The 25,896-nt window shown below is 55.3% G+C and overlaps 1 protein-coding gene across 5 annotated transcripts; it reads right to left on the reverse strand.

The window, feature by feature from the left end:
- Nucleotides 1–552: 552 nt before the first annotated feature.
- Nucleotides 553–24,010, reverse strand: PPARD (peroxisome proliferator activated receptor delta). 5 transcript variants are annotated; one of them, XM_051639241.1, is made up of 8 exons: nt 23,968–24,010; nt 18,626–18,714; nt 6,601–6,829; nt 5,725–5,876; nt 4,857–4,995; nt 4,097–4,299; nt 3,301–3,754; nt 553–2,896 (listed from the first exon to the last, which is right to left on the reverse strand). In XM_051639241.1, exons 3-8 carry the CDS (start codon nt 6,728–6,730, stop codon nt 2,649–2,651), a joined length of 1,326 nt encoding a protein of 441 aa, XP_051495201.1. In that variant the 5' UTR covers nt 6,731–6,829; nt 18,626–18,714; nt 23,968–24,010; the 3' UTR covers nt 553–2,648. The 5 variants fall into 5 exon arrangements, with proteins under 5 accessions (XP_051495201.1, XP_051495203.1, XP_051495199.1 ...); XM_051639243.1 differs by lacking the exon at nt 23,968–24,010 and adding an exon at nt 22,257–22,724 and having other exon boundaries at nt 3,301–3,751; XM_051639239.1 differs by lacking the exon at nt 23,968–24,010 and adding an exon at nt 22,257–22,724.
- Between the last annotated feature and the right edge of the window lie 1,886 nt (nt 24,011–25,896).

The raw sequence follows: 25,896 nt of genomic DNA on the forward strand, positions 1-25,896 counted from the left end.
CCGCTCCCCCCACGCAGGGGGACCTTGACCTTCAAGGCTTTCTGTGCCACCCCCGCTGCCTGGGAAAGGCTGGGGACAACGTCGGGACCCCCCCCAGGAGCACTGGAACCCCCCGGAGAGGGAAGCCGGGGGGTCTGGAGCTGCACCCCGCAAACTCTGGGGTGCTCAGAGCCGGTCGAGAGCGGGGCCCGGTGCCAGCACAAGGCTGGGCTGTCCCTGAGCCCATCCTCGCCCATCCTGGGGGGGGGGGGTACAGCCGGGGGGCAGCTCATTGCCCAGCTTTACCCCCCCAAGGGCCAAGGGCAAAGATTTGGGGCTGGGAGTGCTCGGCTCTGAGGCTGGGACCCCGCTCAGAACCGGCCCTCCCTGCTTTTAGGTTTGATGGGAAACACAGGCAGGAAATCACAGCAGCCACCAGACCTGGGAAATGGTAAATCCCTGGAAATCACAGCAAAACCAATCACCTTTCCTGGAAACCCTCCCAAGGGCCACCCCCACCCCCACTCCAGGGGTCGAGAGAAATCCCAGAAAGAAAAGCTGGACTCTAAAAAGTTCTTAAATATTTAGTTCAGTTTTATTTAAAGTCAAGTCAGTTTGTGGACACTATTTATATTATTAAAAACACTTGGAGGTTTGTACTTCTAGCAAAAATATACATTTCAGTTTGAGGGTTGTTACACTGTTGAGGAGGGAAGAGCAAAAAGTTGCCCCGGGTGATGAACACCGAGCCCCACACACCGGCCATGGCCCCGGGGGGGTCACCGGGGGCTTCAGGAAGGACAAATCCCCCGGGGCTCTGTCCCGCACAAAGGGCTTAAAAGTGCTTTAGAAACGGTAACTGGTAACAGCCCTGCGAGGTAGGGAAGGGAGGGGGCTGGGCGGGCAGGGGGAAACTGAGGCACGGCAAGGAACAGGAGGGTGGCAGCTGGGGCAGGTTGTGGGACCAGCCAGGCCTGGGACACGGAGGGGAAGCCCAGTGCTGTTCCCCTTTGGGTTTTAAAGGAATTATTGCACCAGGGAAACCTGCTACCCTGAAGAGGAGGAAAGGAAACTAAAACCGTCTTCATTTGCTCCCACAACCCCTCCTTGGGAATAGCAGTGTTTTAATAAGGCTGCTGCTCAGGACTCACAGGACCACGAGCTGCAGGTGGGCAAGTGCCACTTCTTAGGTCAGACACTGTCATCCCAAGAGGGGACTGAGCCCTTCCCACCATCATCCCAAGAAGGGCACGAGCCCTTCCCAGGTCTGTCCTCTCTCCCAGGACCCGGGTGACGCAGCCCCTGCCCAGGGGCCAGATCCCAGTCCTGGGCAGTACCGTGGGTTTCACTGCATCTGCAGGAAGTTGAGAAGGAAAGTCCCAGAGCAGCTCTGGGTTTCAGCAGACCCAAAACCTGGAGCTCTCCCCACACTCAGGGTGGTGGTAGAGGAGGGCAGGGCCACCCCCCTGACCCACCCCCTCGCTCCTCTTTTATAAATCCTTGGCATTTATACTGTGGTTTACAGCTGCAAAGCTCTTTGCAACCAATGCACTGATTAATCCTCATCTTCCTGCTCCAAGCAGAGAGCAGCTTGACAATCCAGCTCCCTTTCATAGAGGGGAAACTGAGGCAGGGCAGTCGACAGACAGACCAGTGCCCTGTCAGCATGATGAGCTCTGTGAGCTCCCTGTGACTTTGCTTTCCTCTTTGCTTGCTCCCGTGCTCAGTGGGTGCTGCTGAGGAGACTCTGCTGCCACACACTGCCCTGCAAAGCCCCCAGAGCCCCCCGGGGCTTGGAAGGGAACTGCAGGACAAGCCCCAAGCCTGGCCACCTACACCCCACCTCGCCTCTGGCCCTGCACGGACCTTCTCGTAGCTCACACCTGTACAGAACTGCCTGGGGAGGCCAACAGGATCTGGCCTCTGCTCTGAGGGTGAATTTTTATGAGCCAAAGCCTTTCCCTCCCACCTCCCCATCCCTCCCTCTCTCACACTGCAGTGCTGAGGGGCAGGCTCCCTCTGAAACGGGGGTGCCAGGGCTTCCACACAGCACGCAGGGGAAGGCAGAGATCCCACGATTCCCTCAGGGAGACAGGAATAAGCTGCACAGTGATTGGGAGGGGGCAGCAGAGGGTCTCAGCTGGGACAGCCCTGCCCGTCTTCAAACACTCTGCCTTTTTCTTTGGGAAAGAGAAAAAGACTTTTAACACTGCCCTGGGCCCCACGGCTCAGGACTCCACCTTCGGAGTGCAATATAAGAAAGAAAATAAAGACACACTGCAAGTGTGGGGGCTGGTCCCACGGGGTCTCCCCGCGAGCTCAGCATCCCACACCATTCCCAAACTGTTACAGGATTTCCCACTGCCCGGGCCATGTAAACCAGCTGGTTGCCCCAGAGGCCCCTGGGGGGAGCAGCTGAAGGGCTGGGCTGTAGTAACGGAAACAGTAGCTTATGATTTGCCTTGGGAGGTGTGTTAGTGTGTGTTAAGGGAAGCCCAGCGGTGCCTGCACAACCTCCCAGCCTCTCACCCTGTGGTACCTTACGTGGGGGTCATGTAGAAAAGAGTTTCCAGTAGAAGAAATGGAAGACGTGGGGAAAGGTTGTCTTTGTTTCTGTACAAAGAGTCTTGATGGGAATCCATGGCTTCATTCTCATAAATAACAGGTCCTTAGTACATGTCCTTGTAGATCTCCTGCAGAAGCGGGTGCAGAGATGTCTCTGTCTCAGTCTTCTTGATCTTCTGCACCAGCTGGGCGTGCTCTGTCACCAGCTGCCTCAGGTCAGCCATCTTCTGCAGCAGCTTGGGGAAGAGGTACTGGGCATCCGGGTGGTTGGACTGCAGGTGAAACTCCAGCGCTCGCAGGATGTTGTCCTGGATCTCCTCCACCTGCTTCACGTTCATCAGGCCGGGACGGTCTGTGGAGAGGAAGCACAGGAGCTGTAGTGTTATGGTGTAGCCCTCATGGGAGCTGTAGTGTTATGGTGTAGCCCTCCAAAGCACATGCTCCTCCTGGGGAAAGGGAGACGGGGACTCCAACCCACCCACCATGACTCCAACCTTGTCAACTAGACAAGAGGAGAAGTGTGCCCTTGGACAACATTTCCCACAGCAGCACATGAGGAGATGCTCCTTGTTCTTGGTCCAAGCTTGCTAGGCATCACCACCATGAAGAAGCTTTGGTTTTGGAACTGTTCAGTTCTTCTCTGGTCCCTCTGAGACACACCCCAGGCTGATTGCAGCACCAGCTGCAGCTCAACTCCCCCAGCCCAGCCCAAACCACTTCTATGTACAGGACGACTCTTCCCAAGCACCCGCTCACCTCCACACAGGATAATGGCAGCCACAAAGAGGGACAAGTCACTGTCATCCAGCTCCAGCGCATTGAACTTCACAGCAAACTCGAACTTGGGCTCCATGATCTCGTTGAAGGGCTTGCGCAGGCTGCGCAGGAACTCGCGCGTCACGAAGCCGTTCCCGTTGGCCACCAACAGCCCATCCTTGTTCATGATGGAGGCCAGCATGGCAAAGATGGCCTCGTGCACCCCGTACTTCAGCAGAGTCACTTGGTCGTTCAGGTAGAGGCCGACGAAGCTGGGGATGCTCTTGGCAAACTCTGTCAGCTCCCTCACGGTCTCCACCGTGGTGCACTGGCAGCGGTAGAAGACGTGCACCCCGATCTCCTTGTAGGGGGGGATGCCGTTCACCAGCTGCTTCCACACCAGCCCCTTTTCTGCCTGCCACAAGGTGTCCATGTCGTGGATCACAAAAGGCTGCTTGAAAAAAGAAGCAAATGGTTAGGAACCTGCAGTGGGGACTCGAGATGCCAGCTCTGCCGAGGACACCTGCTTTTGTCTGCCTGTCCCTTTGCTGTCTGTCCTCTCTCTCTCTCTGGGGCTGAACGTGCCCGGGCAATCTGCATCCACAAGAGCACAGGGCTGCAGAGCAAGGGGAATTTTCCCAGTGAGGGGCAGGATGTGTGGAGCCCACCTGGCTGCAGCTGGGATCTGGTGCACGTGGAACACCTACAGCAGGAGGCAGATGTGCAGCATCTCCCAGAGAATGGCCCCACCACGTTGGTCATGGCCAACCCCACCTGCCCTGGAGGGAGAACTTACTGGGGTGCTGCTGGCCTTCCCGGTCAAGATACCTCTCGCCTTCTTTTTGGTCATGTTGAAGTTTTTCAGGTAGGCGTTGTAGATGTGCTTGGAGAAAGCTTTCAGGTCAGCCACCTGGGGGTTCTGGCAGCTGATCTCACTCGCCGTCAGCCCCGCCACCAGCTTCCTCTTCTCTGCCTCGGGCATGCGGCCAAAGCGGATTGCTGGGGGGGCAAAAACGGGGGTCAGGACACTGGGGATGAGGTGCCCAGGGAGGCAGCAGTCTGCTCTGCCACCCCAGAGGTCTGCTGCTGAACACCTGCAACATGGTGCTTCTCCAGAGCTGCAGCTCCTCCAGCACGGACACCTTTCTGAACCAGCTGTAGCTGCTACCAACATGGCCTCACACTCAGCTCCCATCCTTGCTCCTCAGGGCTCTACACAAACCCCACTTCCCACATAAACACCTTGGCTTGGCCGGGAACAAGATGGTTACACCTGAAGTTTAAAAATCCCAGCACAGAAGAGCAATCTGTGTGTCCAGTTCCCTCTGGGTCAACCCATAAGGGACACCCACGTGACAACAGCCAGGCTGCAGGGTGGGAATGAAGACTGGACAGGAGAAGGGGATGAAGAACCAGAGGCTTGAAGCACTGGGTTTAAAAGAAGAGAGCCATGGGATAAAGTGACCTCCAGACACCCTCCACGTGTGAGCCCTTCATGGGGCAGATGTCCCCATGGCACCCAGCTGGCCAGGCCTGCCGAGGGGGGTGACACTCACCGTTATGTGACATGCCCAGGGAGAGGCACTTCTGGAAGCGGCAGTACTGGCACTTGTTCCTGTTCTTCTTCTGAATCTTGCAGCTCCGCTCACACTTCTCGTACTCCAGCTTCATGCGGATCGTCCGGCGGAAGAAACCCTGCAGGCAGGTGGCACCAAGGGGGACACGGAGCAGGGGGACAAGGGAACAGCACTGTGAGCACCTGTGGTTCAGGACCAGGCTGGTTTATTATCCCCCTCACGGAGGTTCAGCCCGGTGGGGAGAAGAAGCCCTGGCTCTGACACAAGGAAAGTCTCCGTCTCACAAGGGGAAGCTGTGAGGTGGGAGAAGGGAGGAAGGGTGCAGGGCCCAGGGCAGTGTGGTTCTGCAGGCAGCCAGCAGGGAGGGGTGGAGGAACGAGCTGCAGGCAGGGCCCAGCCTGCTGGAATGTCTGGTGAGACCCGGGCTGCAAACACAGCCCTGCTGGCATCTGCTGCAGGGGAAGGAATTTCAGAGGCACATCCAAGCTGTGGCCAGTGATCCCACGGGATAAACACACTGCTCATCTGCAGTGCAGGAAGTGTCTTTAAAAGCAAAGCCCAGGTCCCCGAGGGGACAGATGATTTTGTCTTACAAAATAAAGCATGAGGGGGTGAGATTTGGGCCCAACACACCCCAGCTGCCACCCCCAGGACAGTATTTGTGTGCCTGCCTCTGTACCCCACCCTCTCTGGGCAGGTTGTAAATGATTTTTATTTTTTTTTTACAGTCATTCAATCCTGCACCCCTGCTTTGCTGCCAACCTCCTCGTTGGAAGAGCTGGCAGGTCCCCTGGGGCCCCCCCTCTGGCTGGTGTGGCTGCAGCCAGCCCTGCCCAGGGGGAGGTACCTTGCAGCCCTCGCAGGCGTGCACGCCGTAGTGGAACCCCGAGGCTTTGTCTCCGCAGACCCTGCACTCCACGCTCAGCGCTCCCGAGGCCGCCTCCTCGCAGCCTATCTGCAGCTGGTCCGACAGGGAGGGAGAGGAGCTCTGTGAAATGTCTGCGAGCACAAAAAGGGACACGTCCTTTCCTGAAGGAGCCACAAACCCAGCCTGGTGTCTTAACTCATCCGGCCACGGGGCTGGATCCCGAGGGATTCCCAGCACTGTCCCAGCCTGCCAGTGGCGCTGTGTCTGGGCACACCTCAGAGATCAGGCACTGGCTGCAGGCAGGTGCCATGCACAGAGCCAAGAGTGTCCCCAGAGTGCCCAGCAGCACCAGAGAGACTCTACATCAATGCTTGTCTTTCTCCTCTGGCATTCATGTCTAGGCAATGAAACCAAACCAGAACATTGTATAATCCCCGGTTGATGTGGGGGAGACACGGGGCTGCCGAGCTGGAACACCCAGGGCTCTGCAGGAACCTCTTCAGCAGCAACAAACCTTCTCCTCCAGTTCCTACAATCAGTTTGCACTGAGGATTTCAAGAAGTGGCCAGGGAAGCACCCTGAGAGTGCTCCCCATCGGGGGTACAATGTTACCTGCCTGTCCTTCTAACTCCCACCTCCCAGCCTGCTGCCCCTGGCTGTGCAGTGACTGCAGAGGAAGCCACAGGCCTCTCCACAGCTTGGCTCTCAGTGCATTACTTCACAAAGGGAAGAGATTAAAACGAGCCAAACTCCATTCACAGGCAGGTCCCTCTGCCCTTGTGGCTCAGCATGTGGCCTGGAGGACATGGATGCCTGGATGCTCCAGGGACAGACAAGCTCCTTTGCTCTACTCACCAGTGTAGCTGCTTGAAGGCAGCAAGCTGTCTGGTCCTCCACCTGGGTCCGAGGCTCCACTTGCCACCCTCACTGCCTCTTCCTCTTCCTCTTCCTTGACCTCAGGTACTTCCTCCTGTAGTTGTTCCATAATTGATCACCCCTCAGTGCCAAGACTGCAATCCCTGTCATAGCTCTGGCATCATCCGTGTCTATCCGAGATGGACCCCACCAGGCTGTTCCTGCTAACCTGTGGGACAGAGGGAGGAACGTGGGGTCAGCTCTGACCTGTGTGTGACCACACTGCTCCTGTTCTGCTCTGCCTCCTGGTCCAGGGAGACAAGCAAAACCCTTTCCAGAATCACTTTGCGTGCTGGGATAAACCCTCTGGAGGACTCAAGGAAGCAAAACCTCACCGGAATAGTGGTTAAATCCCAGCAGACAAAGCCCAGACCACAAACTAGCTGACATGCCACCCAGGGACCTGAGCTCCCCAGACTGCAAGTCACCAAGCAGAGACATTGCCCCAGACAACATCCCCCAGAGCCACCAGTGCACCAAGATGTCACCCTGATGCCAAGGCTGGGGGGTTTGGCAGAGCCAAAGCCACCAGGAAGATCAAGGCAGCAGCAGCTTCAGCCTCCATCCCCACCCAGCCAGGGCAGAGCTCGGGGGTCCATGCGGGGGGCCGGGCTCGGTGCAGCAGGTGGTGGTGGCTGGAAGCCCCCGGCCCGTCGGAGCCACCAGCAAGCCCCAAGGCTCCGAGCCGGCCCCACCTCGGGCTCCTCCCCGTCTCAGCGCTGCCAGTGACCGCGGGGGGGTTTATTTTCCCTCCTCCTCTTGTCACTGGCCCCGGTTCCGCTGGACGTGCAGCTGCTGCTGCCGTGCTCAGCCACGGGGTCCAGCAGCCCGATCCCGATGGACACACAATCCAGCCAGTGTGTTAATCCCGGGTTTCCTGTGGGAGGAACGGCCCCATCCTCCCCCCCCGGGCCCCGCACTTCCGCTCCTTGTTTCCCTTAGTCCACCCCAAACAGCCCCCAAAACACTCAAACCACGCAAGCGATGCCTGGTCAGTACCATGACCATCTTCCCACCTCCTTCCCAACCATTCCAGATCCCGCTCAAGCATCCAGCTCATGCTACAACAACCTGGTGCTCATTTGCCTCCAGATCTTGATTCCTAACCTGACTCCTGCTTGAGTAATCAGTATCCCCAGCCCAGTCTATGTAGAGTTGCATCCACTTCCCTAAAGGAGCTATTTTGAAGTGGAGAAGTATCCCTCAGAAAAGCCACCAAAACGCAGTTTCCTTCAGGAAAGCCTCAATTTCAGGCACAAGTTAAACAGAAGCAGCATCTTCAGGCCCTCATTAGAGCGAAGTGAGTGAGACACTTGCAGGGCACTGCTGAAGGACAACCCTCAAGCAACAGGACAGTCTATGATCCTGACCCATCCCAGGGCTTTTGGGGGAGGGCAGCAGGGACCCAGGGCTCACTTTTCCTCCTGCCACAGACCCTCATGTCCAGCACTTTGAACTTGAGACACAGCCAGCTCAAGGTCAGGGCTCCCTGCGAGATTGAGCAGGCAGCCAAGGGTTCTGGGGAGACCTTAGAGCACCTTCCAGTGCCTGAAGGGGCTCCAGGAATGCTGGGGAGGGGCTTGGGACAAGGGCAGGGAGGAATGGGATGAGGGGGATGGATGAAAACTGGGAGAGGGAGATTGAGGTTGGAGATGAGGAGGAAATTCTTTGCTGTGAGGGTGGTGAGAGCCTGGCCCAGGTTGCCCAGGGAAGCTGTGGCTGCCCCATCCCTGGCAGTGTTGAAGGGCAGGTTGGATGGGGCTCTGAGCAACCTGGTCTAGCAGGTTCCATGGCAGGGGCATTGGAACAAGATGATCCTTAAGGTCCCTTCCAACTCACATCACTCTGTCATTCTATGAAAACCACAACACAAACATGGTACAAAGCCAGGACCCAGGTCACCCCCCGGAGCCAGCGCTGCACACAAGTCCAAGACTCCCATGGGTGAGAGGCTTTGCTGTTCCCCTCCAGGCTGGGAATTCATGCTGCAGGACAGGTGGCTGTGTTCCAAGGAGGGGAGTGTTAGAGACAACCAGCCAGCACAGCCTCCCTGCCCTGTCACAGCAGGGGCAGGCAGAGGGGTGCCTGGAGTAGGGCACAACCTTGCCTTCCCGTGCCTCCACCAGAGCTCTGAGGGACCATTCAAGGACCATGTTATCCTTGGCCTCCTCTCACACACCCCACGGTGGGACAGGGCCCATGGGCAGGAAAACCTGTTCATCAGAGGTGGAGGGTAACGAGCTCCATCATTTCAAAGGCTACATACAAATGGATGTACGAAGATCAGGAAACACTTTTGCCTGGAACAGCAGCTCGTGGGGGAAGCTCATGGCAGGAGAAACTAACCTAGAGTGGAAAATACATCCAGCAGCAGTTTAATGAGCTTCCTATTAGCTCTCCTTTGTCTCTGGCACCCAGCACAGGCCACTTGCTCTAAACCCAGAGCAGATGTAACCCCTCTGCTTTGCCCCAGCAGCCTCACAGCATGTTGCTGTTGGAATAACACGGGCACATCCCTCCAGCTGCATCCCTCTGTCCTCCATCTGCCAGGTCTTCCCAGGGCTGTGTGCTCCCAGGGTGGCAGAGAGCTTGTGACACACAGCTTGCTCCCCAAAACCCACCAAAACAACCCCAAAACTGTGCTCAGAGTCAGTCTAGCTACAGATGGGTGTGCAGTCCTGAGAAGGGGGAAAGCAGAAGGTGAGACAGCTCAGCAACACCAGGCTCCAGCTAAGGCTCCCCATGTGCATCCAGACACTACAGGAAGGATAAGGATGCAGATCCCAGCCTTCAGGAGTGGCTAGAGAGCCAGAAAGAGAAAAGCTGTTACCAAAAGGCTCCAACTGTATTGTTTTCATATCTCCTGGCAGGTCAAGAGCACAGAGGCCTGGGCGGAGAGAAGCTGTGAGAGCTGTTTGCACACCTGCCTTTCCCTGAGCCCTGCCCCTGTTTTCTAAACAACAGCAAGAGAGGGAGAGGAGAGGGAAAAAGGGATTGATTTCACATGGGAGGCAGCACCCCTGCCTTCAGCAGAGGAAAGGCCAGGGTTGGGATGAAAGGCAGGACACAGGCTGTGCTGCACGTCCTGGCGTGGAGCAAACCCTGGTGAGATGCAGTCCCCAGCCCTCCTCTCAGGCCAGGGGCAACCAAACCCAACCCCTCACAGAGACCATGGAGATTTGCTGAGGTTCCTGACAGGCTCCTCCGCTCTCTGCGGCTGGAAGTGGTGTCTCTGGAGGAGCTGGAGCATCCCAGAGGTTTGTCCCACCTCTGAGCAGGAGGAGGGAGCTGCCCTGCCTGCACAGCCACCGGTGGGGTTGTGACAGCCCTGCCTGTCTGTGGGGTGGCACTGGGGGTGGCAGAGGATGGCCAAAAGGCCCATCCCGACCCCAGGACCCTCCCAAGTGCTTGGTGGCTCCACATCCAGCTGCCGAGCGGGCAGAGAGGTGGGATGACTCTGTCTCCTCCCCTTGGCTCAAAAACCACTCACCAGAGCAGCCCAGCAGCTCCCAGCTGCAGGGGCAGATTCCTGCCCAGTGCAGCCACCCTCTTTTTCCGCTCAGCAGCTGTCACAGCACAGCAATGGAAAGAGAGAACGGAAACAGGGATGGGGACTGTGAATTCCTTCCTAAGCTTCTCCAGAGAATCCGACAAAGCCATTTCCCTTCCCCTTCCCACAGGATGGGAATGAGCAAGGGGGCATGTATCTTGTGCCTTGTGCTGCCCTTGCCTCCATCCTCCTTCCAAAGAGCTTTGGCAACCCTGGCTGAGGCTCCAGCCTCCCTCCTGGCAGCTGGAGCACTGGGGGTTTGTTTGCTGGCTCCAGGCTGGGGCAGATGCCTCCTGGCTGCCCTGCTCCCACGCTGCAGAGAGCACGGGTGACAGGTTTGTCTTTACTAGAAGCAGGAGCTGGCACCTGTGCCAAGCTAAACCACACCGTGGAGAGCATGGCACGAGGGGAGGAAGAAACAAAAACCAGGTATAAAATTTAAAAGGAAACAGATCTTCACAGAATCACTCTGGTTGGAAAAGACCTTTAAGATCATTGAGTCCAACCATAACCTAACTCTACCAACCATAACCCAACTCTACCAACTATTAACCCAACTCTATCAAGTCCAATGCAAAAAACATGCTCCTAAGAACATCTTCAGCATGGACACCCTGCAAGAAGGCAGTGTTTCTCCAGAGCTGACCAAGATCCAAACCTCCAGTTCATTAACCTGCAGCTTGTACCCTTTTGGCCCCACAGCTCCTTAGGCCAGGTTCAGAGAAGCAGAAGCCAACAACCCAATGAGGAACAGCCACCTCCCTGCATGCAGGAAGGGTGGTGGGGTGGGAGAAATTCCAGTTTCTCACCACTATTTGAGTCCTGCATACAGAGGGAAGTGTCACAAGAAGGGACGTGCATTCCAACACAGACACCACGGTGCTGGCAGCCACAAAATGAGAGCAAGGAAGTGCTCATCAGTAGAAGGGTCTCATCTTTAAACCAGGTGGAGTTTCAGTGGTGGGAAGCTCCAACAAGGGGTAATTCAGTGTGCTGATGGGGGTGCAGAGAGGATCCCACCCCCATCTCCCTCCAGGAGAACATATATTTGTTTTGAATATATTTATACAGATGGGATTGACCGAGTCCTCTTTGCAGCCTGGAGTGTCAGCAGATGAGATCCTTCCTGGAAGATGGGAGTTTCCAGGCCAAGCAAAGTGCCAAAAAAAAAAAAAGGTCCAAGCCTCCCAAGGGCCGAGTCCCAGAGCTGATCTGCTCCAAGCTGCTTGTTCAAGTTGCTGTGAAAGAGGTCACCAAGAACTGCAAAAAAGCCCCAATTTACCGTGGGAACTCTTCTGGCTGGTGTTTTTATGCCTCTGGACAAGAACATCAGCCAAATTTCCAGTCAACTGAAGTGAATCCTTTTGGAAGGGGTGAGATGAGAGCTCAGCTCTATGTCCAGCAGCGCTTTGGGACGTGCAAGACATGGAATCCACCAAAAAAAACACCCTGAACTGAATCCATTAAAGTGATTCCTGCTTGTTGGCCACCCCCTCAGACATCCCTGGGGCTGCGTCACCACTTCCGATATCTGCTGATCCAAGCACCAGTTCCTGTTCCTCCTCCTCCTCCACGTCAGCTACTACTAATAAAAGCCAACTAAGGGCTAAGCAGATGCTGCAATACAGGAAAGGTAACTAAGTGCACAGAACAGAAGAGACAAATGTTGAAAACATGTTTGTTTTTGTTCCTGCAAGATGGACACACCCCCCTCATTAGCTAATGAGATCTCAGCAGCGCTTACAACCCAAGTGCTTCCTTCCTTACTCAAAGTCTTGGCTGCAAGGCAGAAATTAACTACTAGAGCTAGTGAGGAAGAGCCCTTTGATGCAGCCCTGGCTGGTGCTGACACCCAGGGCCAGATCTTCCCCTTGTACCACATCCCAGTCCAGCCCCATGATGTTCTGACAGGCAGCTGATATTTCCCCAAGTACCAGCCCAGCGAACTGAGCAGCAGGGTGATGCCAGAGCTCCTGCTACCCTGTTGCTGTTAATTACTCAGCAACATGTGACAGAGGGTGCAGGAGATTCCCTCACTTGCCTCGAGCAGCCAAAATGAATCACACATCTACCATGTGGTTTAAGTCACCCACTTCCTGGACACTGAGGGGAAAAATATAATGTAAAAGGTTACAAAACTTGCCAGATTCTTCTCTTTTCACACCACAATTGACGCTGTCTCCAAAACCAGGTCATGGTATTTTGCTCCAGAAAGAGTTTCCTGCTTTCTTGCCTGTGCTGGGTTTCCTCAGAGCAAGAGATGTTGTAGACACAGAAGGAAATGAGACTTTGGGCAATGAACTCACAACCACGTGCAGAAGGGGGGCCTGCCAGGCTCCTCTGCTCTTCACTTCATCCTCCGGGAGCTGCAGATGACCCTAGCTTCAGCAGCTCCAACATGTATGCTTGGATATCTTGAGATGGCAGATCCTGAGAGAGGATTAATGCACCCACAGGAATCCTCCCTACACACTTTTCGAGGTGCCCAGGCTGGGCAGTGAAGAGCTGAACTATCAGTCATCAGTTTTTATCAGAAGTCCTGCTTCACGACCTCCAGCAAATCCTGTAACCCCCACAGCTCCATTTCCTTCATCATGAAAAAAAGAAATCAAACAAAAAAATCCCAACCAACCCCCCCCCCAACAAAAAACAACAACCCACAAAACAACAACAAACCCAGGACTTCTACAGTGCTTCCTTCCTGATCCTTTCCTGAGCTGCATTAGCTCACAGAGATGGCATGTTTGGAAGCAGAGGAAAACAGCAGTGCCAAGTGTCATTGTTTACTCCAGGATTCTGGATGTTGACACCTGTTTGCAGTCACGCTCACCAGGCTGGCCCCCCTGCCCCCAGGTCAGCACACCCTGCTGCTCCTGACCCTCCTCTCCCCTTGTACATTCCCATAGGAAGCATTTCCAGGATTACCTTCAGCAAATCAACTGGCACATCCCCCATCCTGCCACTTGCTGACTGATATTGGTGTTTTGCTGTTGACTCAGGACAGCCCAGAGCACCCAGGGGCTGGAAGGGCACATGGATGTGACCTGCTGGAAGCAGGACCACAGCCAGGAAACCAGAAGGTACCAGAAAGGTGACACCACCAGGGCTTCTCAGAGCTGGACATGACACAGGAGTGTTGCTATTTGAGAAGATCATTAAGTCTGGTAAGGAGAGAGGATCAGCTCCACTGCAGCCCAGGGCACTGCAGAGGTGAGGTGACACTGTGACAATGCTTTGGGAACGTGGCTGCAAAGCTGCCACGTGCTGCCAGGATGGTTCTGTGTCTGCAGGGGACTCTGACCCCACAGGCTTGATCCCGTCTCCCGGTAGGGACCTGCTCCCCAGCCTGGCGTCCCATTTGTGCTCCTCCAGCAGCCTCTGCTGCTGCTCCACAAATGCTGGTTTTCCCATCCCTGCTTCTTCTCTGGAGGTGTCAGAGAAGCCTTCTGGGATATATTTCCCTTTTCCTTTCCAAAGGCAAAAAGATTGGAGGCTCAGAGAACCCACTGTAAGCTGATGCTTTTCCTCACTCTGGAGCGAGACCAGAGGAGCCACAGAGATGATCCAAGGGCTGGAGCAGCTCTGCTCTGGAGCCAGGCTGGGAGAGCTGGGCTGTTCAGCCTGGAGAAGAGAAGGCTCCAGGGAGACCTTAGAGCACCTTCCAGTGCCTGAAGAGGCTCCAGGAAAGCTGGGGAGGGGCTTGGGACAAGGGCAGGGAGGGATGGGATGAGGGGGATGGATGAAAAGTGGAAGAGGGAGATGGAGGTTGGAGATGAGGAGGGAATTCTTTGATATGAGGGTGGTGAGACCCTGGCCCAGGTTGCCCAGGGAAGCTGTGGCTGCCCCATCTGTGGCAGTGTTGAAGGGCAGGCTGGATGGGGCTTGGAGCAACCTGGTCTGGTGGATGGTGTCCCTGCCCATGCTGGGGAGTTGGAACCAGATGGTCTTTGAGGTTCCTCCCAACTCAAACCACTCCATGATTCTATGTCATGATATCAAACTCCTAAAGTCACTCATGCTTTACTCCAGGGCACTGGGTTTGCTGACAGACCCCTTGTCCTCCTCAGCCTGAGCAGGCCACGTGGAAGGATCTGGTTTCAGGAACATCAGTAATTATAGAACTGGGCTGACAAGGGAGGAGCTCATGGGGAACAGCAGCAACCCTTCCCCAGGCAAACAGTGGGCACAGGGTGTCACAGGCTTGGAGCAGTGTTTAAATGGAAAACCTGGAAAGTGGGAAGCAGAACAAGCTGTCACAGGGAATGCTGGAGCCCTGCCTTGGCCAGTGACAGTGAGTAAAGCCACTGCACGTGCCAGGACATGTCTCAGTGTTCCTCAAAGCCTCCATGTCACCGGGGCACCAGCAAGTGTCATCCCTGCTTTGGATGGGGCAACCAGCTCCCCAGAGAAGCAACGAGGGGCAGGAAGGTAGAAGCAGGCCAAGGCATGGCCCTGGATCACACACATGGGTGTGCAGCTGCTGCCTGGAGCCAAAGAACTAGCAGGCCAGTACTTTTTATTTCTAGGCTGCCTGTGCTCCCAGGTCCAGGAAAATTCCCACAAAACCAGTAGCAAAGCTTCTCTTTGCAGCAACTGAGATTTTAGATCCCATGGGCAGACTAGGCGGGGGAGGAATAAAGAATAAAATCCACCAGCCTGTAAGTTTTGTTATGTTTCCACTTGGACTCCCAGGAAAGTGCTACTGGTCTTGCAGACCTTAGCAAAATGTACTGGGCACAAGCCATGCCAGGCTCTGATCCCAGGACACAGCTGACAATGAGTGATGGTGCCCAGGCCCAGGTTCAGATGATTCAGCAGGGCCTGGGAACACACAGACCACAAGGCTCAGAACAAATCACCATGTTCACTTCATCCCTCTTTCTACCACAGAGCAGGAAAAATGAGGGAGTCTGAGTCTCTGCACAGAAAACTCCAGAGAGCATTTGGATAACTTGGCTACACAAAGTAGTTCAACAGCCTCTTAGGGAACTGGAGGGGAGTGATGTTTCCTGACTGGTTTTGGCCACATTCACACAGCAAGAGCCAGCAGGAAGACCAGAGGTTTCCCTGCGTCTTCAGCACTGATAGGAGCAAGGATCATGTCAGAGCGATCCTGCCAAGACTCCTTTGCCAAATTAAGAGGATCTGACTGTGTGGATTTCTGCCTCAGCCCCTAGAAAACAAAATGTTTGAGCAAAGCATCAGCACCTTTCATAACACCCTCACATCTCTGGCACTGTCTTGGGGGGAATGGATGGAGCAGCAGGGGTACACAGCGAGCCAGGGACCTACCACTTCCCAACACAGCCAGATACTGGGAGCTCAGTGGGCTCCACCAGCTCCAGTCCCAAGTTCACATTCACCAACAACCTTTTTCCAGGATCCCTGTGTCCCTAAGTCACACCACAGAATGCCTACCCCATGGACATGAGAACCCAGAGATGTGGGGTCTGATCTCGTGGGGTTAACAGCTTCCAAGGTCCAACAGCCCTGGCAGCATCCATACAATCAACAGAGAGGTGAAAAGTAGGTTTGGACATTTGAAGAAATACTCCAGATTTGCATGAAGATGAAATCAAGAGTTGCATTAAAAAAGTGTTTGTAAAGTCAGGCAGGGTTGGAATTTGTGCTTTTGCTCCTGTCACCAAGGTAACTGCACCATTTGAAGCCACCTCATCCATCCTCTTCTCTTTGGCCTGACAAAGCCCTTCCTAATGAGACTTTCATGAGCAGCAGTTTGGTTTATAATAAACCTTGTCTTAACAGACCATCAAAGAAATGCTTCCCTATCAGCTCAGGTAGGAAAGCTCCACCCTTTGAAACCACCAGAAATGTTCCCTGTCTCCATCCCACATCCCTATCACAGCGTCGAATGTGCACACTGGGGTTTTTGCTGCTCCAAGTTCCAGTGCCCAGAGCAGGGCAAACCAGAAAATGCAGCATGAGGGCATTGATTCTGGTCAGCATGGGCGTTGTTTGGCTGTTGCCACCCACAAGCCTCAGAGATGTGCTCAGGCTTGACCCAGCACCATGAGAAACGTTCACCTCTCTGGCTTGTACCTTCATCCTGCCACCTCCTCCCTGGTCAGGATTCCCCTGGAAACCACAATCTCCACAAAACCCACCCTTTTGAGCAGAACCATTCCCAGGGATGCCCAGGGAAGCAGCCCAACACACACACAAACTTCAGAGCCCTTTGCAAAGCCAGTTTGCAAAGCCTGACCCAAATGATCTCAGATGTTCACAAGCTCTCAGCTGAGCCTTGGAGGACGCAGACTTTTTCCAGACAGTGAATATTTCAAGGAGTCATCCTGAAACTAAAACACAACTTGAGTCAGTTCTGCTCTGGCCCCTTCTTGCCATTAAGCAGGGCTCCAGAGGGCACCATCCCAAACCACTTTATTTTGGGGAAGACATTTCTCAATTTCCTCCCCTAAAGGCTTTATATTTGCATTAACTGTTGCACTCTAAACCCTGTGTTGGGGAAGTCATTTCCCAGACACTCTGCCAGTGCAAATGCATTTCAGACTATACCCAATAAATTGTTCTACAGGAAAATCTTCTTTGTACTCACTAAGGAAATCACTTCTGCTTGTCTAGACTTTCCCAGAGCAATTTCCAAAATGACTGCAGCAGCACTGAGCTGTGTATCTCTGAATAGTGACACTTCTGGAAAAGCAGATTGCTCTGCAGCACCTGATGAGAAAGCAGCTACACAGCCCAACAACCCCCTGGGTAGCAGCAAGGGCTGCAGTTCCTGCTACAAAGCAGGGAAATCAAAACAAATCATAAAACCAAGCGACATAGGATGGTGAAGGTTGGAAGGGACCTTAAAGATCATCAGGTTCCAACCTCCCTGCTAAGAGGAGGGACACCTCCCACCAGCCCAGGTTGCTCCAAGCCCCATCCAACCTGCCCTTCAACACTGCCACGGATGGGGCAGCCACAGCTTCCCTGGGCAACCTGGACCAGGGTCTTCCTGCCCTCATGGTGAAGAACATCTTCCTATAATCTAACCTAAACCTCCCTCCTCCAATTTTCATCCATCCCCCTCATCCCATCCCTCCCTGCCCTTGTCCCAAGCCCCTCCCCATCTTTCCTGGAGCCCCTTCAGGCACTGGAAGGTGCTCTAAGGTCTCCCTGGAACCTTCTCTTCTCCAGGATGAACACCCCAACTCCTTCAGCCTGTCTCCAGAGAAGAGCTGCTCTGAAACTTCTGAAATTTTCTCTGAAATTTCATAGTCAGGGTGAGCCAGGCTGGGTTCTGGCAGCACATCATCTTCCAGGCATAAGCACTGTAACATCATCTCACCCAATTAACAAATCATCTGCACGTCAGGTCCTGTTGCACAAAGGAGCCGAGAGTCTCTTCTCATGCTAATTCCTCAGTCTCCAAGAACATTTGCAGATTTCCAGTTCATAATTCAATAGCCACAGCTAAAATATTCCCCAAAAGGCAACAAGATGTACGGTCCAAAAATACATATTTGTCAACAAGCTTCAGAGAACCATTTAACATCAGTGAGCAGTTCTGTGCAACAAAGCTCTTCTGATCAGCACAGCCCCACGTGGCTCATTACAAAACCCTCACGCTGCAAAGATCCTTGGAAGTCCATGTCCCAAATGCCAGGACAGAGATAGCACAACAGTTGCACAAACTTGACACAGAAAAAAACCTATCTCTCTGTCCAGCCAAACACCTTGGGTGTGGGTTGTGGCAAAAATAAATCCACCTCCTATGGGCAGAGAGCAGCAGCACCCTTAGAAGCCACACGGGGTATTGGGGTGAAGGTGATGGCAGTGGAGATTTGTGGGTGTTGTTTCAGAGATCTGCAGGCAGGACAAGTTTTCCCTCAGCCCATGTTGATCATCTCCTCAAAACCCCTGTCCCAGCTCAGCTGTAACCCACTCAGCTTGCTCTGAGTAAGGCAGTTACAGACTGAATTGGTTCTGCTGCCAGCTTGTTAGGTGATTATTTATCCAAGTTCAGTCCCTGGAATCACACACCCCAATCTAGAAAAGCCAATTTCAGTTGTAAAAAGAGAGAAAATCAAAAACAGTGAAATAACAAAATGACCTGATGATCTTAAAGGTCTTTTCCCATCAAAACAAATCTATGATTCTGAAATACAACATTGCTTTACTTGGAAAGTTAACAGTTCAGGACAGGATCAGACCACGAAACTCACAGCACACTCTTAAGCACCAAGGCCATATTCAGAAACTGAACAAAAATAAGGCCCAGAGCTTAAATTCAGGCAGAAATTTAACAAAAGTTTAAGCTCGTGGGCAAAAGTGAAACTTGCTGAAAGCAAACCCCCACTTCCCTAGGCTCTTCCCTACTCCAAGTTTTTGAAAACATCCGTGGGATAAGTGCTCTGGGAGATGACCCGGGTGTGGAAGGGAAGGTTTTACCTCTCAGGAGCAGCTGTCTCTGTCTGCCTGTCACTGGAAGCCACTGCTCAGTCACCATGTCCACAGCGAGAGCTGAAAAGTGAAGTAATCTGCAAGAGAACACAAGGCAAGTTTCCAGGGCTGTGCTGAAGGCCAGATATTTATGCTGCTGGGAGAACTGGGCTGGATCCAGCCACAGCTCTGAAATTTAAACACACGCTCCTTCTGCTGAAACCACTGCTGGGGGGGGCAGCCACCATGTGCCATCACCACTGTCACCCCCCAGCTCTGCTGGCTTCTACAGACCAGGAGAGGAAAATCCCAGGTGTCCCAAAGGAGAGGGCTTTGGTGAAAGTGATCCCAGGGCTGGAGCAGCTCTGCTCTGGAGACAGGCTGGGAGAGTTGGGGTGTTCAGCCTGGAGAAGAGAAGGCTCCAGGGAGACCTTAGAGCACCTTCCAGTGCCTGAAGGGGCTCCAGGAAAGCTGGGGAGGGGCCTGGGACAAGGGCAGGGAGGGATGGGATGAGGGGGATGGATGAAAAGTGGAAGAGGGAGATGGAGGTTGGAGATGAGGAGGAAATTCTTGGCTGTGAGGGTGGGGAGACCCTGGTCCAGGTTGCCCAGGGAAGCTGTGGCAGTGTTGAAGGGCAGGTTGGATGGGGCTCTGAGCAACCTGGTCTAGTTGCAAGTGTCCCTGCTCCATGCAGAGGGGTTAGAATCAGATGATCTTGAAGGTTCCTTCCAACCCAAACCAGTCTGGGATTCTATGTCACTTTGCCTGATGACAACCCCAGACAGAGGCCAACGACCTTGGCCTTTTATGACAATGCTTGAAGCTGATGTCAAAGCCCAGATCTCACTGAAAAAGGTCTAACGTGGCCACGAGGTGGTTTGTTTACTCAGCTTGCTTAATCCACCTTCAAGAGGCTGCCAGAAAATTACTGCAACTTTAATGAACTTCCCTCTCGGGTGGCTGAAACTTAAGGATTTATCGAGTTCATTCACTCCTCTTGGTTTTCCTGATAACTTTGCAAACAGCCTTGCACTAAATTCAGGAGAGGAGGAAGAGGCCAATGCTGGAAAAATAAAATGGTTTATGAGGCTTTGAACTAGAGGACTTAGAGAAAATATGTTCTATTTTTAGGCACAGTTATGCAGACTAACTGGACTAACATATTAAACAAAGATGTTGTGAACATGATGCTACTTGAACCCATGTACCCTCTCTGACATTCCCCTGGCTTAGCTGCTCCTCCCATCCCAATGGAAAAGCCCCTGTTTCATGTTGCTCCTTCCAACATCCAGCATGGAATGACTCCTGGGAGAGCTGAGCACCAGAGCTGGTGAGTTCAGGGCAGAGAGTGAATCCCACCCAGTGCCACAGGCCCTCCTGCACCACCTGGCTTGGAAGAGGATGGAAAAATCAGGCAAATCCCCTGTCCCAAAATCCAAGGTTCCCAGCCACACTGGTGTGAGTCTGGAGGGTGTTTCTACACAGCCCAGGTAAACCCAGGGGAGGGCATTAGGGTGAGATGCAACTAAACAAGCCCAGCCCCCTGGCATTGGAGCATCATTCCCATCAGGATCGCTCTTCCTTGCTGTCAGGGATACCAAAATCACCCCCCTGAAGACAGGGATTGTCCTCAGGTTTACAGGGCAGGGGGGTGAGGGGAGCCTGCCTGAAGGTCAACCAGGGAGGGAAGGAGCATGGACCCACCACCCAGCCCTGAGCTCTAGTGTGGGCCACAAGACCCTACACAAGAACTTCACTTTCATTGCAGGAGATTAGAGCCAGAGCAGGTTCCTCTTTCCCAACCCTTCCCAAAATGGAACACCTAACATCTCTAAACACCTCAGACAGTTTTTCATTAACCTTCCTGATGAGGAAAAATAAGAAAGTCATCCCAACCTGGCAGGCAGTGAGGAGATGGGCTCTCTTCATCTCCACCAGCAATAAAACCCATCCCTGAATCAGGAATGACATACCATTGTCACTAACAAGGAGGGCCTGAATCACACCCCAGGAGAGAACAAATCACACCTCAAGCTGGCTCCTGTCACAGATGACAGAGCTTTGCATTAAGTCCAAGGTTTCTGGCAGCAGCAAAGTTCCTGGTTCACCTTGTCCTGCTCACAGCTGAGCACCAGGACATGCCCCATCACATGCAAGGAAACATTTGCACCAGCTTGGCCTGGCTTGGAGGGGACCTGCCAACACACCTCTCATGAAAGCTTCCTCTTGTGGCTGACACATGGGGAGTCATGGAGAGACCTCCCACCTGGGCACAGCCTGGAGCCTGTTGGTACCAGAGGGGGAAAGGGATTCTCAACTGCAGGCATGAAGAGAGGCAAGTGGGGCAGAAAGGAGAAAGAGGAGATGGGCTGCTTCAGCCAGGTCACTGGTTCAAGAGATCAACATTGCCACCAGTCCTGGGACACCAGGAGTCACAGAGTCATAGGACAGGAGTTGGAAAGGACCCATCAGGATTGAGTCCAACTCCTGTCCCTGCGTAAGGCACCCCAAGAATCACACCACGTGCCTGAGAGCACCATCCCAACGCTCCCCAAGGACCAAACAAACGCGTCCCAGAGAGCAGCCACCACTGCTTCTCCTTTCCACCCTCAGATCTCTCCACATCACCAGAATGGACACAGCCCAGACCCTACAGCACATCCAAAGCCTCTCTGCCCACCCATGATCCCAGTCACAGGGGCTTTCCCAAGATGTGGGAGCTCAACAGACTGATTCCTTCCTGCAAGGAACATGATCCCTGACATGCAAGAGGCCTCTCAGCACAGCTGTTGAAGTGGAAGGTGGCCAAGGCTGAGAGAACCTACACCAGGACCCTGTCTGAGGCCATGACAGACAGATGCTTTGGGCAAAGCACAGATGGGATTAGCAGAGAGGACATGTATTATCTCCTGACCCACTGAGAAGCTGCATCTTCAACAGCTTTTCCTCTCTGTGCCTTGATTTTCCACCCAAAGACACTAAACCACACCTGCTTGGTGAACAGGTTTTGAACATTCATTCACTGGCTTCTGTCAATAGGTTGGAAGCCCTGGGATCACAGAGAGGGCTGCTCAACATCCCCTCAGGTGGAGTCAGAGCACACAAACTTTTGGATGTGCAGCAAGGTCAGGAGGCCTTTTGACAACACAAAAAAGGGGAGGTCAAAACTCATCTGGGGAGGCAGAGTGGACTGTACCAACAGGATCTTGGGTGGTTGTAACAACAGAGCCTGGAGGTGACCAACGAGGAAGGAAAAACTGCAACAGGTTGGTGGAACAAAACAAAGGAGGGAAGCAGGAGGTGATAGAAAATCAGATCTCATGGTTCAAGGTCCTGTCACCTACCTCTGCATGCCCCTTGGCCCTTCACCTAGGAACTTTACAAGTGCTTTTAAAGAGAATTAAGAGTCACACTCCAGCCAGCATGCAGGTACCACCTTCCTACGAGTGCTGCAGTGCAGGGTAAGTGACCTGGTGCAGGACTCAGGTGCTTCAGAGCCTCTATCGAATAAAGGTGGCAGCACCTCTGCTTTATAGGTGGGAAAAGTAGCACAAAAAGTAAATACCTTTTATCTGGGAACTCAGGGAAAGTAGGGGCAGAACATGAAGATACGAGGAGTGAGAAAAGGACTCTCAGATACCTTCTCCTCGAGTGACTTCTCAGCTGAGGCAGCACTGAAGGGTCATGCTGACCTTTTTGCTTCTCATCCCTCCAGCCCCCAGCAGTGCCCATCACCAGGACTCTAAACCCACAGCTCTGCCACCCCAGCTCTGGGACAGAAGAAAGGCAGACTGTTCCCCCCCAGCCTGCCCCATTTACACCACGTCCCATCCTCTGCCTTCCCCAATTTCCCAAGCAGGAACAAGACCCTGTTGTTAAAGTCACTGGTGTGTCTCTGTCCTCCCAGCCCCCTCCAAATTGCTGCCCCCAAAGTCACAGAATCACTTAGGCTGGAAAAGACCTTCAAGATCACCAAGCTCAACCATTAACCCTGCTCCACCAAGTCTAGCACTCAGCCATGTCCCCAAGCACCACATCTAGATGACTTCTAAACACATCCAGGGATGGTGACTCAGAGATGGTCCCTCCCTGTCTCCTTCACACTCAGACCTGTGCCACCCCAGCTCCCTGCCCCCTCCATCCCACACCTCAGAAAGCCCCCATGCACCCCCTGCCCCTCAGGCCTAGGCCCACTGAGAGCCCCCTCTCCAGCCTCCTCCCCCATCCCACAGCACAACCTGCCCCTCCACCCCACACCCACCTCCTACCTTCCGTACCCCCTCCACATTCACCATGTCCCAAACCTTCTGTCCCAAACACCCCCCATTCCCACACCTCCTGTCCCTCACATACCCCATAACGGTGCTTTTGTCCACCACACATCCTTTGCCCCACAGTCCATGTCCCCCCCATAACCTCATCCCCACACCCCAAACCCCTTGCTTCACTGCCCCAAGACCCCTGTGCCCCTGTCCCTCACAAACCCCTTGTCCCTGCTGTGCCACACCCCCTGTCCCTCACAAACCCCATCCTCACTGCCCCACACCCCCTGTCCCTCACAAACCCCATCCTCACTGCCCCACACCCCCCTGTCCCTCACAAACCCCATCCCCACACCCCTTGACCCTGTCCCTCACACACCCCATCCCTGCTGTCTTACGCCCCCTGTTCCTCACAAACCTCATCCCTGCTGCCCCATACCCCCTGTCCCTCACACACCTCATCCCGACACCCCTTGTTTCCTGTCCCCCACACACCCCATCCCTGCTGTCTTACAGCCCCTGTCCCCCACACACCCCATCCCCACACCCCTTGTTCCCTGTCCTCACAAACCCCATCCCTGCTGCCCCACCCCCCTTGTCCCTGTCCCCCACACACCCCATCCCTGCTGCCTCACACCCCCTGTCCCTCACAAACCCCATCCCCACCCCCCTTGTCCCTGTCCCCCACACACCCCATCCCTGCTGTCTTACGCCCCCTGTTCCTCACAAACCCCATCCCTGCTGCCCCACACCCCTTGTTCCCTGTCCCCCACACACCCCATCCCTGCTGCCCCACACCCCCTGTCCCTCACAAACCCCATCCCCACACCCCTTGTCCCTGTCCCTCACAAACCCCATCCCCACACCCCTTGTCCCTGTCCCTCACAAACCCCATCCCTGCTGCCCCACACCCCTTGTTCCCTGTCCCCCACACACCCCATCCCTGCTGCCTCACACCCCCTGTCCCTCACAAACCCCACACCCCTTGTCCCTGTGCCTCACACACCCCATCCCCGCTGCCCCCACCCTGTCCCCCGCACGCCCCCCACCCCACTTTACCTCAGCCCCCCCCAGCCCTGCCCCACTCACCTCCCGCCGCTCCCGCCGCTCCCCCAGCCCCCCCCCCTCCCCTCACGTCACGTCACGCCGCCCGCCCTGACGCCACCGCAGCTCGCGCCCCTCAGCCAATCAGCGCCGCCGGGGCGTGCGCGCCGCGTCACCGCGGCAACGGCCCAAGCCCGCCCCCCGCGGCGCCCCCTGGCGGGCGCGTGCTGCGCGGCACCCGCCCAACTCCCCCCCCCCCCCCCCCGCGCGCGGGGCCTCATGGGAAATGTAGGCGCTAATGGAGGGGGGAGCGGGGCGGGGGGGGAAGGGGGGGCCGGGGGGATCAGGGACCGGGGGGATCACGGACCGGGGGGATCAGGGACCGGGGGGATCAGGGACCAGGGGGATCAGGGAACGGGGGGATCAAGGACCAGGGGGATCAGGGACCGGGGGGTCAGGGAACGGGGGGATCAGGGACCGGGGGGATCAGGGACCAGGGGGATCAGGGAACGGGGGGATCAAGGACCGGGGGGATCAGGGACCGGGGGGTCAGGGAACGGGGGGATCAGGGACCGGGGGGATCAAGGACCGGGGGGATCAGGGACCGGGGGGATCAAGGACTGGGGGGATCAAGGACCGGGGGGGATCAGGGACCGGGGGGATCAAGGACCGGGGGGATCAAGGAGCAGGGGGATCAGGGAACGGGGGGATCAAGGACCGGGGGGATCAAGGAGCAGGGGGATCACGGACCGGGGGGATCAGGGACCGGGGGGATCAGGGACCGGGGGGATCAGGGACCGGGGGGATCACGGACCGGGGGGATCAGGGAACGGGGGGATCAAGGACCGGGGGGATCAGGGACCGGGGGGGGTCACGGACCAGGGGGATCACGGAACGGGGGGGTCACGGACCAGGGGGATCAGGGACCGGGGGATCAGGGACCGGTCCGTCTGGGGGTCTCTCGTGTCCTGCCGCACAGGAGGGCAGAGGGAGCGGGGGCTCCTCGGGAGCTGCCCCACTAAACCCTCCCGGTGCTGCTGCTCGCGGGGACACAACCTCGCCGAGTCGCAGAGCCAGCAGGTCTCCCCTCAGCCTCCTTTCCTCCAGGCTGGACAACCCCAGTTCCCTCACCCGACCCTCACAGGTTCTCCAGAGCCTCCTCCTCGTCCTCCAGATCCTTCCCCAGCCCCAGTGCCCTTCCCTGGACACCCTCCCACCCTTCAACTGTTCCTCTTGTCATGAGATGCCCAAAACTGAACCCAGGATTTGAGGTGCGGCTTGTTGAGCCATAGAGGGGGATGATCCCTGCCCTGGTCCTGCTGGCCAGGCTATTGCAGACAGAAGCCAGGCTGCTGCTGGCCTCCCTGGCCACCTTCCTGCACGCTGAGCAACCAGGGTCACCCCAGGAGGCTGCAGTGATCCGCACCACAGCCCCCCCCCATCAACACAAGACAGAGCTCCCAGGGTGGCATGTTGGAAGGTCCTTCTCCACCAGAAAACCTGTGTGGAGAGATCCCGTGCCCAAGCTGATGGCCCAGCCCACGCAGGGCTGTAGGGGCCACGCTGATGAGTGTGTCCCTCTCAGCTGAGTGGGAAGGAGGAGGAGGAGGAGACAGATTTGACCTGCAGCCCCAGGGCCACCACCCTGAGGGCTGCAGCCACCCGTGCCCTCCCTCCGTGTCAGCTGCTTGGGACCAGGGCACGGGGCCACCCTGTCACCCTGACGGGCACACAGAGCTGCTTTGTCCCAGGGACGTGGCTGATCCAGCAGCCAGGCACAAAGAAAAGGGTCTGTAGAAAAGCAGCAGTGTCAGGACAGCGGGGGGCAGAGCTGTGTGAGCACCCACGGGAAGCCACACCAGGAGGAAAGAGATGCTAATCTGCCTAACGAACTGCAACTTCATCAGCAGGAGCACAAATGAAGCTGGGTTTGCTACTGGTGCCCGTTTCCAGAAGGGACCTGGGGGGCCCTGT

Source organism: Apus apus, chromosome 23, assembly GCF_020740795.1.
Source record: "Apus apus isolate bApuApu2 chromosome 23, bApuApu2.pri.cur, whole genome shotgun sequence".
Classification (NCBI taxonomy): domain Eukaryota; kingdom Metazoa; phylum Chordata; class Aves; order Apodiformes; family Apodidae; genus Apus; species Apus apus.